The sequence below is a fragment of the Parasteatoda tepidariorum genome, chromosome X1 (genome assembly GCF_043381705.1).
Source record: "Parasteatoda tepidariorum isolate YZ-2023 chromosome X1, CAS_Ptep_4.0, whole genome shotgun sequence".
Classification (NCBI taxonomy): domain Eukaryota; kingdom Metazoa; phylum Arthropoda; class Arachnida; order Araneae; family Theridiidae; genus Parasteatoda; species Parasteatoda tepidariorum.
The window spans coordinates 77944661-77963251 of record NC_092214.1 but is presented as its reverse complement, the minus strand read 5'-3'; the positions used below and the strand labels follow the sequence as shown (position 1 = coordinate 77963251).

General features: G+C 29.3%; 1 protein-coding gene across 1 annotated transcript in view; it reads right to left on the bottom strand.

The window, feature by feature from the left end:
* Positions 1-18591, bottom strand: part of LOC107452507 (vacuolar protein sorting 13B) — a 175474-nt gene that overhangs the window by 42324 nt on the left and 114559 nt on the right. The window contains exons 25-33 of the mRNA XM_071187283.1: positions 18269-18507; positions 17489-18127; positions 14954-15046; positions 11297-13591; positions 9843-9929; positions 9566-9743; positions 7782-7935; positions 6739-6844; positions 1328-1492 (exon numbers count right to left, since the gene is read on the bottom strand). Coding sequence (XP_071043384.1) covers positions 1328-1492; positions 6739-6844; positions 7782-7935; positions 9566-9743; positions 9843-9929; positions 11297-13591; positions 14954-15046; positions 17489-18127; positions 18269-18507 — 3956 coding nt within the window. The remainder of the gene's footprint in view (positions 1-1327; positions 1493-6738; positions 6845-7781; positions 7936-9565; positions 9744-9842; positions 9930-11296; positions 13592-14953; positions 15047-17488; positions 18128-18268; positions 18508-18591) is intronic.

Sequence of the window (18591 nt, the reverse complement as noted above, 5' to 3'; positions counted from 1 at the left end):
GTAGCATAATAATAAGCGGTATAATAATAACTATCATAATAATAACAAAATACTGATTAGCATTAGGATGTATATATAGCTATAGATAAGGGACAAAAAAACTATGCAATTTTATGTACCTTGGATCATTTATCAAATATCTTACTGCGTCCTAATCCCCTCGAAAATAGGAGAAAGTCAAAACTGGGATTTTTTTTAATAATTTTCTGTATTATTTTTTAAGAAATCTCTTTCAGTATTAGCAATTATAACAATAAAATAATACATTGAATAAGTTTATAAAATTTTTAATAAGTTTATTTTCCAAGTGAGCAGTAGTACTAAATGCTATATCATTATCTGTTTCGATCAAATGAAATAATTATTTCCCATGATTGGAGTTTTGCTAGCATGAAGTTTGCTTGTATCTCACCACACAAAGCAGCTGAAGCTTCCGTCAAAAGTTTAACACTTCTCTCTTCTACTTGTGTAAGACATGGAAACCTTGGCATGTTAATTAAAGACTTGAGTTTACAAAATGTTTCAGTTCCTTTACTTGAATTACTTTGTCAGTGGTGAAGTTGTCACTGAGCATTCAGGACTTCCGATAAACTCATAGTGCATTTTGGAATTGAACTTTATCTTGGAAATAATAAACTGCCTTTTTTTTATTTTGTTCTTTCTTTTCACTTAAATTATTTTTTGAATCCCAAGTGGTCTAATAGTTTTATTTTTATCTTTCATTTTCATTCATCTGTGCTCAAACTTTAGAATCAGGAATTGGGATCTGAGTTTCAAATCTTTGGAATGACATAATTGAAAGCTTTTTGCATGTTTCTAAAATTTTACCAATTGGACTATAGTATAAAATAAGTGTAGTTACTTGTCTATCAATATATGGAAAAGATGTTCTAGACAAAGAAAGTTCATTAACATGCAGTATGCAGATAGAAAAGTCTTTTTTTTTCTTTGCTATATTTCTCTATACAACTGAAATTCATTACATTAGGTAACTATTCTAATAATTACACCAGGAAAATTATAGAGAATTCACCTTTGAGACTTTTTCTCCACTTTTTGAGGGCTTTGGGATACCATAAAATATAGTTAAATAAAACTGATAGGAAATTTAGAATTGTTCTGACATTGAAATATTTGTGACATTGAGGTTTAATTGTATAATGAATATTAACAACGTCAAATAATATATTTTAACAATGACTAGAGATTGTGGTTAGCTGTGCACTTATGTTTGAATATTTTGTATAAAAGAACAATGAATTTAAGAAAAAAGACAAAGTCTTTTTTTTTTTTTTAGCAAATACATGTTTTCCAGTAAACTACTCACATATGGTGAAGCTAATGGTGCAACAGAGCTTGCTGGTAAAGTCCATTCTAAGCCATGTTCACTATGTAAGTAAATAACGTGCCTCAACCTGTTAATAAGAACCATTTCAGGTTTTATGTCAAGCAAAACAGTATTTAATCCAATCCATCGTTGTGATTTTTCCACCTGAAAAAATGAAAAGTAATTCAGTCAAGTAACAAAAGCCAACAATTAAAAAAGGTGGAAGAAAAAAGATAACAAGAATAAATTTCATAACAATGCATAGTACAATGATTTAATAACATCAAATGACAAAGATGAACAGTTTTAATGTTGAATAATAGGCAGTAAAAAATTTTAGTACTGATCAAAAAGGTAGGTTTTTGAGCAATAGTTTCAGCACTTTGATTTTTCCTGGTTTGAGCTGGTTAATGCTGAAAATACCAATTTCTCAAGACATTATCTTAATGGACAATTGGTGTATGAAGAAATTGCTAAGATTTAAGACAGTAAGTTTCTTTTCTTCAAAATGAAATATTTTCTGCAATCCTATTCTCACTATTAAGTTAAATTAAGGCCGGTATTTTCTATGCATAATACATAGTTGGCAAGTTTTTAACATAAGCATTTTATATTGTTTCCTCTACATGCGTATAGTAGAGATAGGTTAATACAATTTTTATGTATCAGTTACAAACTGTTTACTGACACAACTAAGAATCCATTACAAAAGCCAACTACTTTTAGTAACAGATATATATCCAACTTAATTTAGAACTAAAATAAAAGAAAAGTTTAAAAATTATGAAGTAAACATTTTATAGCTATTATTAAAGCAATAAAGGTTATAGCTATAAACTAATAGTTTATAGTATAAACTAATAATGAATATTAATTTGCTTTTGTTTAAATTGCAGACTTAAAAGAATTTTGCTCTTAAAATAAAAGGAAAGTTATTTTAAATCAAATGTAAATTTATAAATATTTTGTTAAAATATAAATTATTTAACAGTTTTCATCATTGTTACTTTCAATGAAGTTATGATATAATAAATCATGTAGGACATAATTATTATATGTTCATACGTTTATAACAACTGATAAAGGAAAATGCAATATTAAGCAAAGCATTTTTAGTTCATTTATTTCCTAATAATTTAATTAGCTGCGAAAATTTGTAGCAGCTTCATCTCATGAGAAAATATTTTCAGCTTTTAGGTTTTAATTTTAGAATAAAGAACGATTTTTTTTTCTGCTGTTAAGAGTTTTTATTTATCTTTAATATCTTTTATGGATAACTTTTATAGTTTTTTCTCTTTTTCTCTTTATTGTTTTTAATTGACATTCTAAAAACCCGTCATTTTTTTACTGTAATTTTTAGTATGGAGTAGAATATTTCCAACATATATGGTAGTTTAAAATATTTAAGGTAGTTATTTTTGGCCTTAAATACATTGTTGGACAATTGCTAAGGACAGATTATAATAGCAATGATAGCTTTTAATAGTTACAAAGTTGAAGGTAAGAAAATGTGAAACTAATAAGTGCAAGATACAGTAAGACATGTTTTGTTGCATATGCAAATTTCAGGTTGTCAAACTGGTTTGTTACATGACATGGTTGATAAGAGATATAAAGGATTTAAGGTGTATTGAGTGTTATTGTTCAAAATCAAAGTGTAACAATCAATTGACAAATTTGTAATTTTTTATGTCTTCCTGACATCATTTAGATGATTTTAGATGCAACCATATGATTGGCAATTGTCTAGAAGTGTAAATAAGAGTGAAAAATTAATAATCTTATTTTCACTTTTATGTCTCACTTTTGCATTTTTTTTCAGAATTTCATTTCATTCTTTTATAATTTATCTTTATTTATTACAGTTTTATAATATATTATTTTTTAATAAGTGTTGTTTGCAGTGCCCTTAGCTTTTATTAATGTGCATTATTTTTTTTTTACCAAAATAAGGTTCAATTAAGAATCAAAATTTTTGGCACTCAAGGACTCGATATACCTGAATTCAAAGGTTTTCCTTGTATTCTAGATCTTTGAGTTTTTACTGAAATATCAAAAAACAAAACAAAAATTAAATCAGGATGATATAATTAACGTCAGTATAATTAAAAATGTTTGGCAGTTCATAATAATGGATTTTACTTCATTTTGACGCTTCATATTATGTGAATAGCCTCCTCTTATCACTATATAAAAAATACAATGCATTGTATAAGGGACAAAAAGGATAGATTGCAGAAAGAAAATATTTTGCCTTAAGTACATAAATTGCTTTATTTTACAATGAGCCATTATAGTTATTACACATGAATTTCATGACAGCTTAATTAAGATGAGTGAAGAGAATAAATTTATAAAAAGTAAAGATAAAAAGAAATTTTTTAAAAGTAAATTTTTTATGGAACCATAAACACACTTAACAACTATTCAACTTTTTTTAAATTTATTTCATGAATTCAAATCTATCCATAAAATTATGTTTTAATCCAGATATAATTGTCCAAGTATATTGGTAAAAATGGCTAATAAAAAAATATAAATAAGTAAAGTAAAAAGCAAATCATATTTTAAACAATAATGTCAAATATAATTATAATTTAAATAAATAATTTTTCCTTAATCTAATCCTATCAGAAGTTGTCTACAGAATTAAGCATATATTTTTATCATTTACAAAAGAATTGACACTAATACTATCAGTGCTTTAATGATGTGCCTTTGTCCCACCCTCTGTGCCTGAAGTTCCTTTGCAGCACTAAAATTGAAATAAAAAGCAAATTCCTTTAAAACTTGCATATTTTACTTTAAAAATAATAATCAATTGCAATTAACAACCATATTCACTAATACAACAATAGAGCACAGCGAATATTGACAAAGACATAGACGAGTTATCTCATTCATCACGATGAAAGAGTAAATATTGTTATATAGTAATTATTATATAATGTTAATTAAAATTAATATTACTAAATTATGACATATTGTTTAATTAATAAAATAAGTTGAAGAATTATAGTTCACTGTGTCATTTTTAAAAATATCCTTATAATTACCCAAAATGCTTTTACTTAATTTTTTTTATACGATAAAAATTTGAAATTGTCATCAATTTTGTGATTATATTTAATTAAGGTTTTCAATCAGACAAATCAGATTAAGAATTTTTGATGATGAAACATTTCCCATACCTTAACGGAACATTTTATTATTTGCATTTTATTATCATTAACATTTCATTAGTAAGCTTTCATAAGTACTTTTTCTCCCTTTATAATATATTACAGTGAACTTTCACTTATGCACCGGTGTAAGGGGCCAAGAGAAAAAAGCGCATAAATGAAAGGGGCGCATTAGTGAAAAACTTCAAAATTCTAAAACGCAGCGTAAATTGCAGTGACAATATGAATAAATATGTTTCTAAAGATAAAATGTTAATATTTATACTGCTTTGGTATTTAATATAATCATAGAAAGAAAAAAATTAACATACCTTAAGACAATCTATTTTCTTACAAAATAATTTTAATACATGTTTGTATTTGTTTTTGACAACGTATTTTAAAAACAGTTTTTTTCAGTTCATATAAATGTGATAAGGGGGAGTTTAAGAAGCAAAATTAAATTGAAAATAGTCACGAATAGTGTCTAAAGCTTCTAATACTGCTGTGTGATTTGGAAGAACTTTATCATCCTCGTCAGTATCATCCACGTTCTCATCATCCACAAGTTCTAGTTACTTAGATATAAATGAACAGTTCCTCACAAAAAATTTGAGTTTTATGGGAGGGGGTGAAACATCACATGATAAATTTCTAAGAAAAGTACTTGACGTCATAATATACTGCACAATAAGTTGAACCTCCTCTTATTTACTCATGATGTCCATCTGACTGCAAATAAGTGATTGCGGTCTCTTTCATCTTTCGTATTCCAGGTGTCTTATTTTTCTAGAAAATAGCATGGGAGTAAAACGAACTAACCTCTGGACAAGAGGAATGGTCATTTTTTAAAAGATGAATGGGCTTTCATTGTTGTTGGTGCAACAGATAAGACACACTAGTCAAAATTCTAGAAAGAATGTCCTTCCAGAAACAGCAAAACATGAAAAGGTCACAGGGGGAAGAAAATTCAATGGGATATAACAACATATATTTCTTTTTATCTGTCACAAGGATTGCTTATTTTCTTCATTTTTAATTTAAAAATTTTTTTTTAGAAAAAGAAAAAATATTTAAAGGTTAAAAAAATTTAAATGCTAGCCTAGAATTTCGACGCATAATTGAAAAATTTATTTTTAGAGCGACGCATAAACGAAGGATGTTTACCATTATTTTCATACCTTATGTACTGGGACCGGTTAAAATCGTCGTATAAATTAAAAAGGTGCATAAAAGAGGTGGTACATAAGTGAGAGAACACTGTATATAAAATTTAAAATGAAACAAACAAAATGATTTTGTTTTGAAAGAAAAAAATTTATAGACATGCATATTTCAAGAAAATAGTGATCTGGTAAGCTGGGCATTACCAAAATACTAATTAGCAATGAATATACTCTTACCCAGTTAGGAAAACAGCCATAGATGGATATTTATTTCTAAGCTGCTTTTCTCAACACATACAAGATAGGGATATAGGAGAATATTTTGGACAATACCAGATAAGCTTCTTAAAGAAGATGATTACTAAATCAATCATTTATAATCTCTTTGTCCTTTTAAAAGATTTCTTTCATCTTTGAGGAACACAAAATAAACCAAAACAATTAAAATGCAAGTAAAGATTTGGATAAAAAATTAGGTAAAAACAAGTATAAATAATTATTTTTCAATTTTTGTCCACGTTTTAAAATTAAAAAAAGAAAAACCTTTAACTTTTGTTTTGAAAAATATATGCATGTCTATAGGTGAAATGTATTCGTAAATAGAGAGTAGCCACAAAAAGGATTCTATTGTGGCATCTAGTATTTATCATCTTCCATTCTGGTTTTCCATAAGCATTGCTGATTCTTTTGAGTATTATTGACCTTGAAATTTATATTTAAATGGAGAGTAACCACAGAATATAGAAAAGGAAACTATAATAATTCAATTTTAGAAAAATATTTTAATAAAATAAAATGTTCCTCTTTCTGAGAAAATTAAGAACTATGAAAAATGCTTCCACTTTTAGATAAGGAGCTACACAAATGCTAATTTTAAAAATCATATTTTAGTCCATTATTTTGCCTGATTTGCACACAATTATTGTTGAAACTTTATACCAATTAAAAATATTGCTTATCACAATAACAACAATACTATGCATTTCACTATACTACTATTAACCAATAACAACAAAGCTATACATTTCAAACTGATTTATAGGCATATATTAATATAATGTATCTAAAAATAGGTAACATTTACTTTTAATACACAGCAAACATCCTCTGGTATAGCAGGAATGACATCATTTATTGTTTCAGAACAAATGTACATAGAGTCGACAAAGTTTATTAAGTATTTTGAGCAGCTGAAAGAATAAATACATATTTCAAACTAAGATTCAATATAATTTGCGAAAATGGGAGAAAAAGAATGATTAATACATCTGATGATAAATATGTTTTGGATGAAATTAAAAATGTTTCAAGTGGCATCGGAGGTTAAGTAAGGCTGAAAAAATGTATTTAAAAGCAAATGTAAAACCGCAGGTTATTGCAGCTTGTAAAATACCTTTAGCACATTATGATGAGGTAAAGATATAACTCTCAAATATGGAGCATGCATAAGATAATTGTGAAAGTTGAACAACTGAGTGGGTTATTAGTATAGTAATTGTTAACAGTTCCAAAATGCTGAGAATATGAATTGATTTTAGACATCTTAATAGAGACATCTTAATCTGAATTAGACATCTTAATCTGAAGGCCATTTTATTACCACTTTCCGCATCATAAGTCTGTCTATAAAGCAATTTATGTACATGGTGTAAATATTTGTACAAAACAAGTACACCACATTAAGAGATTAAATTGTTATCTGAACTGATACATATTTTTGCATTTTCCTAAAAATTCTGTTTTTCTGATGTTGCCTCATCCTCTTGACAACATGCCTAAATATTACAAAATTATATCTCAATGGAATAGTTTTTCTTTGCATCCCACAAAAATTATTACAAATTATTTTATTTTTATATAATTTTAATTTTATATAATTTTAATTTTATATAATTTTAATTTTATATAATTTTATTTTTATATCATTATATAAAAGTAATAAATATAATTATACTTCTTATAGTTATCAATGGAACTCATAATTCACTATGACTACATAATAACAAAAATTTGATTAATAAACTTCAAGGGTTGAATAAAACAATTTCAAATTTTAAATGGATATATGAATTATAAAAAGTCAAGAATTCATAACTTTTAAAAGAAAAAGATAGATTGTTCACGAACCTATCAAAGAAGCTATAAGGCCAACTTTTATGAAGCACAGATTCCATTTCAGAAAAGCAATAATCTAAGTTTTCAGTTTCGTTCAAAAGTGTTATTGGTACATCTTTCAGATTAGATAAAGATATAGGCAATGCTGGCATTTTTATGTTGAAACCTAAAATTAATATCATGTTAAGGGAATCCAACATAACTAACAATAACTTTAACTACATAAAATTCCTAATACTAATAACTTTAACTACATAAAATTCTTAATACTAAACTAACTGAACTTTTTGTTATTTATATTATTTTAACTACATCTACATAGTTTTTTTTTTAAAGGTTTTTATTAAGAGACCAGTTAAAAACTTGTTTGACACCATCGTTTGAGAATATGTCAAACAGATATATATTTTATAAACGTAGGTTAAATATAGTTATTTTTTAACAAATTCAATAAGTTGTTTAATAAAAAGTGTTAAAAAGTAATTTTAAAGCTTAGTGTTCTTATATAGTTTATGCTTTTTTAGTACAATCCTTCTTACAGCGACCCTGACTCACTTTAAATTTTCTGGTCTCCTTTAAGGGGGAACAATTCATTTCCACATTCTTTTTCATCTTGCAAGCAGCTAGTTTTTGTTTGTAGCATTTCATATCCTACTTTATCAAACTATTTTGTGTTTGAAATTTTTTGGACTTTATTAATGACTGTGAACATGGAATACCAAATTTTTATAATAAATATAAAAGCATAGATTTTACATTGTTATTAAATATTCTGTTTCTTGTATTATTTGAGACAGTTTTTGATTTCCAAGACTGATTCAAAGTCTTATCAATTTCCTTGTTCTCCAGGCTATCATGAATTTTCGCAACATTAGTTTTCATAACAAAAAGATTTTACAAGGTTGAGTTGTTATCCACACGCCCAACCAAAAACTAAACTTTTTCCCTTTGTCTGTTGTCCCCTTTCCAACTGTTCCTAATTGTCTAGCTATGCTAATAGTTAAACTATAATTTGACATAGTTCTCAGGATCATCAACACACACAAATCATACCACTTGATCTTCTTCATAGGAAAAATTGTTTAATTGTAGAAAAACTTTCTTGTAATTGTAGAACATTGATTTAAAGCTATTCATTAATAAATAAAAAGTTAACCAAAGATATTACTTTGCTACACTTATTTTGTGGTAAGTGTAAAAAAAGTTTAATAATCAATCAATATTCCTCAGGATTCAAATTTTAGTCATCTACCACTTAATAACAATTTTTACTGAAAGCAGAGCAGTTGGCATCACTGTCATTCATATAGAAACACTATCCAGTAGTAAATAAATGTCTTTTAAAGAAAATGATTGCTCACAACTTGTTTAGTTCAACATGTGGAGTTAACAATTAATTTATCAGTTTTTAAAATTTCATTTTAAAATATAGCATGGCTTTGTGAGAACTGGCCAAGTATTTATGAGTTTTCATTAAATATTTTCTTTTTTTCATACACATGCAATCCGTCATTATAACCTCCATTTTTGCTTGGATTACAAGGGAAGTTATATCAAGTGTTGACTGTACACAATTTTTTTTAATTTTATTTTGTATTACTAAACTAAAGTAATAAGTTAAATATTTCTTGAGACACTTCTTTAGAATTAATCTTTTTTAGAGAATTTGAACGTTTTCTGAAGTCAAAATTTACAAATCATTAAAAAAAACCATATAAAAGGATAGACATTATTTCATAAAGACAGACAAAATATTGCTATTATAAATATTTCTTAATAACAAATTCATAACTCACCATTTTCAGATATAGCATTAACTTGAATAATTTGATCGTTCACGGATTTCATTAAACATGCAGTTTCATTACCTTTACCAGTGATGTCAAACAAAGTATTATCATTCTCAGACATGATATTGATATTTAAAGAAAAAGGGAGATGATTGCGTAATATAAGTAAAGGACTGATAAAAACCTAGTGAATGAAATTAAAAATAACATCATAACAAAAACTATCAACAATAGTAACATAAACAAAACTTAAAACAAAACATGTTACAAAAAATAGCATTACCTTAAATGACCAGCACTTAGATGATATTTTTTGTTTTACTACTTGATACCGAACACACTGATACTGGTTATAAATAGACCAAGGAATCTAATGTTGGAAATGGAATGCTATAATTAAAAACTAATTTATAAAAATATCTATTACACTAATATTATACCAGAGAAAAGAACTTAGAAGCTGCTTTATTTGATACAAAATTTATATATGAGGTAAAACAATTATAACTAAAATTGTAAAACTTATTTCTTAGTTGAAAAAATGAAAAGCTTTCTTTAATACAATATTAAGTCACACAACATGATATTCATTGGAAGGGGGGGGGGAATTAAAATGAAAATATCTTATCGTTTTTATTTTAGTGATTTTAATTTTTGAAAAAGAATTTGAAGTTGGCTAAAAGGAGAAAGGAGCATTTGAAATTTGTGAAACTAAAATTAATTTTGTGTTTTAAAAAGTTTAAAATTCAAATATAAGCTAATGGCATAACATTAAGTTCAATATACTGTGTAACAAGGTGCTTAAATAAAATCAAAAACCTAAGATGTGGATTTTTACCAATAATTGATAAATATTATTGATTTTCAAAAATTCTCAATGATTAAAATAATTTATAAAATGCAATTTATACACAAAATAGTGAGAAGAATTTACTATAATATAAAAAATTTAATTTTTGGTATATTTGATCTATTTTTGATATAATGTTTGATCGGAAGAACAGATTTATACATCAGTTTTGATCTGTATAACTTCAGAGGCTAAAACATGCTAACTAATTGCTTTTAACTATTACTTAAATTTAAAAATCAAGCACAAATACATTTCAAAAACGTTTTCCTCGCAAGCTTAGACAAAGAGCCATTTGAGCATTTTAACATTTTCAATGCTACATATATTCATTCGGGATAAGAGTTTTTAGAACTATTTATCATTTTTTTAAATTTAATTTACTAATGTTCGATTTTTAGAATAAAATAATTTCATTAATTCATTGAATTGCAATTGTTATTTATTTTTATTTTTTTTGGTAAAAGCCTGATTACCACAAACAGTGGCGTACGCAGAATTTTTTCAAGGGGGGGGGGTCATAATTTTCAGAAATTACTAAAAGAAATTCGAGTATGTAATAAAGCACTATTACTTCCCTAATTTAGACAGCTAGACAATTTTGACTTTTTATTTCGACAACATTGTTTAGTTAAATTTTGTTTTTATTTTTTAAGTTTAAGAATATAATTTTTTTTATAATAAGAGGTAAAATATTTTATTTTTATTAAAAAGTAGGAATAAATCAAGCCAGAAAAAACTACTCATACTGTAACAGCTACCTAAATAATAACCATATAAATGTGAATATTCCATAGAAAACCAATGAATTTAACTAAAAAATGACTTACCAACAAATAGGGAATTAAACCAGTATACAAACACGCTAAAAATTTATTGATTTATACTGTAATATCCAAACGACGGGGTTTTTTTGCAAGTTCGTTTAAAATGTCTTCGACAGCTGGGGTAAATTTTCTATGAATGCTTAAGAGCGCCAATCCATTCATTCTATTATTTCCCGTTGAGTTGCGTAAATAAGTCTTCAAACGGCGCAAAGTCGAAAAGGATCTTTCGTTTGCACTCGTTGAAACAGGTAGAACGACCAATATTTCTAGGAGTTTGAAAATGTTTGGTGTTATATCTTTATTGCACATTCCAAGAGCATCCGCCGCAGTTTTTGGAACACTACCTCCGTCTTCACTAATCCTTTTTAATCTTTTATACCAGAGTTTTAGTTCAGACTTAAGGCTTTCTTTACAGGTATCCAAATCTCCAGCGTAAAATTCCACTAATGCTTCAAAAGCCTTTATGTTTGAAGGTTGGCAAATGAAAGGATCGGCAGGTAGAAGACACTGAAATCCTTTCAAAATATCACGATGCGATACAAATCTTAAGTTTAATTGTGTTATAAAATTTTCTATAAATGGAATAAAAACACTAACTCTGAAATATGTTTCCGGTGTCGATGAGGGAAAATTATCGCGATTTTTCTGTCTTCCTGTTATTCTAGGGATTTGCATGGAAGTGGAAGATCCAATGCTTGTTAGCATAAGAGAAGAAGAGCTGAATATTTCAGAGAATGTTTCAGTGGCATTTTCACGCATTAATTTTAGATCTTTAATGACATCTTCTGCAAGACTCACTGCCTCTATCAAATCTATGCTTGTTTTTTGTAGGTATCTACAGAGATGGATTGTTATGGTGAAAACTTTGTAAATGCACAAAAGAGATATTACGAACTGGCAATTAGATACTGTGCACAGTAAAGAATTAGCCTGGGTAGCTGATTCCTTATCCTTCCATTCTGATATTTTTTGTAGTGTTTCGGCGATAGGCTCGAAAAGTTCCACCACAGCGGTTACTGAGTCGTATCTTTCCATCCAACGGGTTGCACATAGCTGTTTAATTTTCTCCCTCTTAGAGCTGGTTTCCATCTCCTCTATTGCTGAAGATAGGACATACTGTCTTTTTGGCGTATTTAAAAAGTCGTATAATGTTTTAATTGTCCCTAAGCAATTTCTAATGCCAGTTATTTCGCATGCATTTGATACAGCCAAATTGAGGCTATGAGCAGAGCAATGTACATAGAGTGCTGATGGGACAATACTTCTTACGTGGGCTTGTACACCATTAATTTTTCCACTCATTGATGCAGCACCATCGTACCCCTGTCCACGTAACTTTTTTATATCAACTTTCATAGACTGTAATTGGTCTAATATTGTTGTTGCTATTGCTTTTCCGGTTAAGTCATGCACCGGAATGAATTGCAAAAACTGTTCGGTGATGTTAAAATTTTCTTTATCGACATATCGAACGCATAACGATAATTGCTCTATACCTGCAATATCAGTTGTTTCATCTGCAAGAATGGAAAAGCAAGTTGCATCATTAATCTTGCTGACTAGTTTTTGCAGGATTAAAATATTGCAAACCTCAATAACTTCGTTCTGAAATCGAGGGCTGGTATACTGAGCATTTTTTCTGCTTGACTCTAAAATGTTCTTAAGAGTCGAATCGTTCTTACTCCGGAAACGAAGCAATGCCCGAAAATTTCCGTCGTTCTCTTCACCTGGTTGTTCAGCAATTATTCCCGAATCCTTATGTCCTCTTAGAGCGAGACCTTGATTTCCACAAAATAGGATGGTTTCAATGATTGGAGTAATGTTTTTTCTATTTTCTAATTTTCTTCTGCTTGCTGCACTGTCAACTTGTTCATCCACAGGTTTCATCTTTCCAAATAAAATATCGTTTAATGTCCCAGCAGTTTCGATCGATTTTTTGTGATAAAGACATTTCTCGTGTTCAGAAAATCGCTCTACAGCATTTTTCCAGTTGTCAAATTTTACATTGCACAGTTGGCCTAAAGGTTGCTTTCCAGAACCGGCACCACTTGGGGCGAAAAGTACACAAAATTTGCAAAAAGCACCACCCTTAACCTCTGAATATGCAAGCCATTTCCAGCGATAAAGCCATTTGTACTGAAATTTCAATTTTCTTTTTCCTTTTTCAGGAAAAACAAATGCTGGATTGGGTTCCCAAACATTTTTAAGTATATCCAGTTTTTTATCCTCGCATGTATTATCTTCTGAAAAAAGTCCAATGTCATATGGGTGGGAAGTAACACTTTGAGGGCCGCTTTCACATTCATCAGATTCTGTTACGCTAGAAACGTTTTCTTCAACGGAAGTATCACATTTCTGTTCAACAGAAAAACTTACATTGGTACTAGATGCTGTCACCTCACTAATTTCAGGTCGTGATTTTTTCTCAAAGTAATTAAAAATTGTTAAATTCTTGCGTTTAGACATCCTAAAGATCCAAGAACAGCAAATTTTCATTTTTGTCTGTATTATTTTGTAAATTCACTTTGTCTGAGCTCAAGGGGGAGGGGTTTAAACCCCTAAACCCCCCCTTGCGTACGCCCCTGACCACAAAAGTGTCCCAAACAACATAAGAGTTTTCACTAACTATAAGCAATACAGTGTAACGTCCCATATCCGGACGTCCCTTTTCCGGAAAGGTTGATTTCCTGAACACTTTTTAGCATTCAAAATAAACATCTATTCTCTTCCCCTCTCTTAAAAAAAAGTCTTTGGACACACGTTTTTTTCCTTTTCCAGCTTCTAGTGATTTATGCATTGAACCCACAAATAAACAAAAAGGGGAAGAGAAGACCTCCCAAGACCGTAAGCATAAGCAATGCTCCTCCTCATGAATGCAGGAAAGGGGGGAGATTTGTTTTCAAATGAGTCCCCCCCCCATCTTTCCTATGCAGCTGGCTAGTAAAAGAGGCATTTCCTGGAACCATTTTATTAGAGTGTCAGGGGAAGAAGAAATACTCTGAAAAAGGGTAAATATATCAAATGTTAAAGTGGAGAGGGAGTCACTTTCAGTCACACAAGAAAAAATAAAGAGAACCCAATCAGCATGCCGCGCCTTTATGCTTGATTGATGGCCAATGATGGGAGAGAAAATAAGAATTTGTCACTGCCCTGCCCTCAACTTGAATAACAAGTAAGGAGGAAATGAATTTTCTTCTCCACCTACCCAGCTTAATGAATGAGGGGAATTTCCCCTTCTTGCTTGATTCCTTCCAGTTCAAAATGGCAGAGAGAGCACTTAATGTTTTCTTAACTGTCAATTTTTGTTTTCGTTTTCTATATTTTAAGCAATAATTATTTTCCAATATTTTGTTTTTGATTGATTAGATATCATTCTAATACTAAAACATTATTGCCCGAAAAATAATGTTTATTTATTTTTTGCTTCTTAGATTCAGATCGTTTATTAGATCATTTTAAGCTTTGTTTACCTTAGGGGTCTATTGTACGGAAAAATCTAATAACCGGACTAGCAAAAGTCCCACCGATTCCGGATGCGCGACTTTCCACTGTACTTTAAAATATTAACAGAAAATTGTTACAATTCAAACAGCAGTAAATGTTGCATGGTTTAAACTTCTTATGCAAAAGTTTTTATTTTGCTTCATGACTGTTAAAAAAATATTTTTTCATATTTTACATTTTTAATAATGTTTACTAATGCTTCTGTCGCTAAACTTGGAAGGTGACTGGTTTGTTAGATATATCAGTTAATTTAGAAAATATGACTTCATGATATTTGCCTTTAAACGTCAATTTGTCTGTTAGTTCCTTCATATTAAATCATCATGTTATAGTATCTAAGGGGATCCTGTCAAGTATATTAGTTTTTAAAACTTTTATTAGTTATTTTTTAAATATAGTAGATATGAATTGATAGATTTAAAATACAGTGGAGATTCGTTTATACGACGATCACTTATACGACGTTTACATTTATACGACGTTTTAGCGTGGTCCCAAATCATTCCTATTCATTTTAATGTAAAAATATATCGTTTATACGACGCACAGAATCGGTTATACGTCGGTTTTTAGATTTTGTTCACGTTTATTTAATTTTTTATTTTTTCTTGTGTATTTTAAAAAAGGGCGGAATTTGCCAACATGAATGATACAGAAAAGGGTGCCAACAAGAATGCTTGGATGACGACCGTAATTTTTACTAGATGACTGAAAAAACTAGACAATGTTATGAAGAGGCAAAAACGAAAAATTTTGCTATTCATCGACCAATGTCCAGCGCACCCATCGATACTAATTATTTTGGAAAATGTAAAAGCTCTCTTTTTTCCTGCAAATTGCAAAAGTGCGCTTCAGCCATTAGATTTGGCCGTGATTAGAAATCTAAAATTGCATCATAGAAAGCAGTAAGTTCAACTCGCTATTCAAAGCATTGTAGAGACTAATAGCAAGAAAATATAATTAAAGGTAACATACATTCAAATTGCTCACTGCAATTTTTCTTCTTTGGTTATTTGTTTGTTTTGCTTTGTCTAATTTAGAAATTTATGTAAATCAACACGTTAAACATTAAAATTAACTGAAAACAGAGTTAGTTTCAGTTTTAGAAGTAAAAATCGATTATACGACGTTATCGTTTATACGACGTTTTTCGGTGGTCCCTTCGGCGTCGTATAAACGATGCTCCACTGTATATGTATAATTATTTTAACATCAATATTTCCCATATTGTGTTAATATACCATTAAAAAGTCAATTTAATAAAAAGAAATTTAAATTAATTAATTAATTAAGTTAAAAATTATTTTTCAAATTTTGAAGTAAATCAATAAAACAGCTAGAAAAGCTTAAAAAAATTGAAAGCTCAAGCAGAGATTGACTAAAGTAAGGGCATACGGGCAGTTGCCCTGGGCCCCCACATCAGAAGAGGGCCCTAAATCGAATAAAAAGTTTATATTATGTTGCCTTCTTTAATGAATTTTTTTAGAACAAAATATCAGTACTGTGTAAAATCCGTCTGTTTTATGTTAGCTTCTTATCATTAATCTATTGTATGAACACCATCTATATTTCGTAAATTTACGGCTTTCTACCGCTGAATTCAGTTAAATTTTCACAATTACAATGGACAAATTTGGCCAATCAAAAGCCTGTATTTTTACAAAAATACAGGCTACTGATTAACTTAATTGAGCCATTGTAATTGCAAAAATTGAGCTGAGTTCTGTCCTAATCTGAGTAAGGATATGAATTTTTCGCAGCTAGTTGACAAAGTTAGCAATCCGAAAACAGCATTTGGCATGATGGACAGAGAATTGTCAGAAAATGAATAAAATGGACAGAACGATATTTTGTCTTTTAAAGGTGGTAGACTTTATAGCTATTTTAGATTCTAGTCTATTTTCTTGTTATCTATAATGAGGTGAAAAATTTAAATACCTCCATGAAGTTCGGTTCTTCATTACTGAAGCAGAGGGGGCCCCAAAAGAAGTTTTTGTCCCAGATCCCAACCAGGCAAAGTCGGACTTTGATCTCAAGAACTATTTGACCACTTATGCGGAAATTTCGGGTTTTGTTTCTTAAAATTACATAGTTTAAAATGACGTGAAAACTTGAATACCTTAAAGCTCAAAATTCTTATTTTCATTTTCAATTTGAATAAAAATAGTAAATAGTTCAAAAAATAAGTCAAAATAAACAAAAAGTAAAACTAATATAACTGAAAACAATGTTCAGATCACCATTCTGACTAAACTATAAGGACCAAATTTTCCTGATTGCAAAATATGTTTATTCAGAGAAAGTATATTTTCATGCATGATTTTGTAACTTAAAATATTGACTGCAAATATTAATTAGTATATTTAATTCCCACATCTTTAACAATTAAGATTGCATGATATTACATGAAAATTTAATCAATACATCAAAGGTATTAAAGACTTAACCCATTAATTTAAGCATGGAGGTCACAAGAAATAAATCAACATACCTGGGTAAAGGCTGAAACAGGACTAAGTATTTTATTATAGACAAGAGGTTATATTAAGGACAACACTGCTGCCATCTATGTCAGCATTTGTGATGCTATCTATGTACAACAATATAAACTAACTCATTCAACACTCCCACTTTAGCTTACATTTTTGGGAATACTAAAAGAAAATCACAAATGTTCAGAAAAAAATAAAGATAAATCATTTTTGGTCCCAATGATTTTCCACAATGTTCATGCATAGTACTATTTACAGTTTTTGTTAAATAGTCCACATTTTTATTTATCATTTTCACTCCCACTGTCCGAAGCAATCCTTCTCCTTTTCGGTTCGTTTTCTTCTTAACTTTGACTATTGTCAGATGTAATTCTCCTCCTTTTAGGTTCACTACCTTCATCACTATCTGAAACAATTTTTCTGCTCTTGGTTGGCCTGTCTTCATCACTCTGACTGCCATCACTTGCTCCTTTTCTTCTTTTAGATGTTGCATTACCACTGGTAGAATCTTCACTTCCACTATCAGAAGCAATTTTCCTCTTTTTAGGCCCACTGTCTTCATCACTTTGACTAATATCGCTAGCCCTTGATTTCCTTTTTCTTTTAGACTTTTCTTTTCCACTGTCAGACTCCTCAGTTGATGAAATAAATGCTTTAGAAACGATTCTGCTCCTTTGCTTGGCAATAAGTTCATCTTCATTCTGTTTCTTTTGCTTAGTTTCTCTATTTTCCTTACGTTTTCATCTTTTACCCCCTTCTTCTCCTCCTTCATCATCAGTTTCACGGTCATCTCATGGCACACGTCTTCTCTGTCAGAGCCAGAAGCCTTTGCTACTTCATTTGATTGTTCTCTTTTTAGAACGTTCATCATATGATTGTGCCTTATTGGAACCACCTTCATTGTCAAATTGGGTTTGATTTAGGTTAATGGACCCCTTTGATCTATTTTAATCCCTGAACAGTAATTGGTTTCACCTAAATCTTTCATTTCAAATCTTTTACTTAGTTGCTTCTTCACTAAATTTTTAAGCCTTACTGAGTTGATAAAAGTTAATAAATCATCGACGTAGATAGTTACAATTACAAGCTCTTTACTCTCATTTAGTTTAATATACACACAACTATCAAAAGAGCTTTGCCTAAATCCCATTTCAACTAAGCTTTCTTCTAATGCCAGATACCAAAGCCTGCCACTTTGCTTTAAGCCATCTAGAGCTTTATTAAGTTTAAGAACTTTCCCATTTAAATTTTGTTTGTAATATTCACTAAACCAATCTGGAATTTTCATTTATATTTCTTCATTTAGTGTCCCTTGAACAAAAGCCATACAACATCCATTTGATCGATTTCCCAATCATA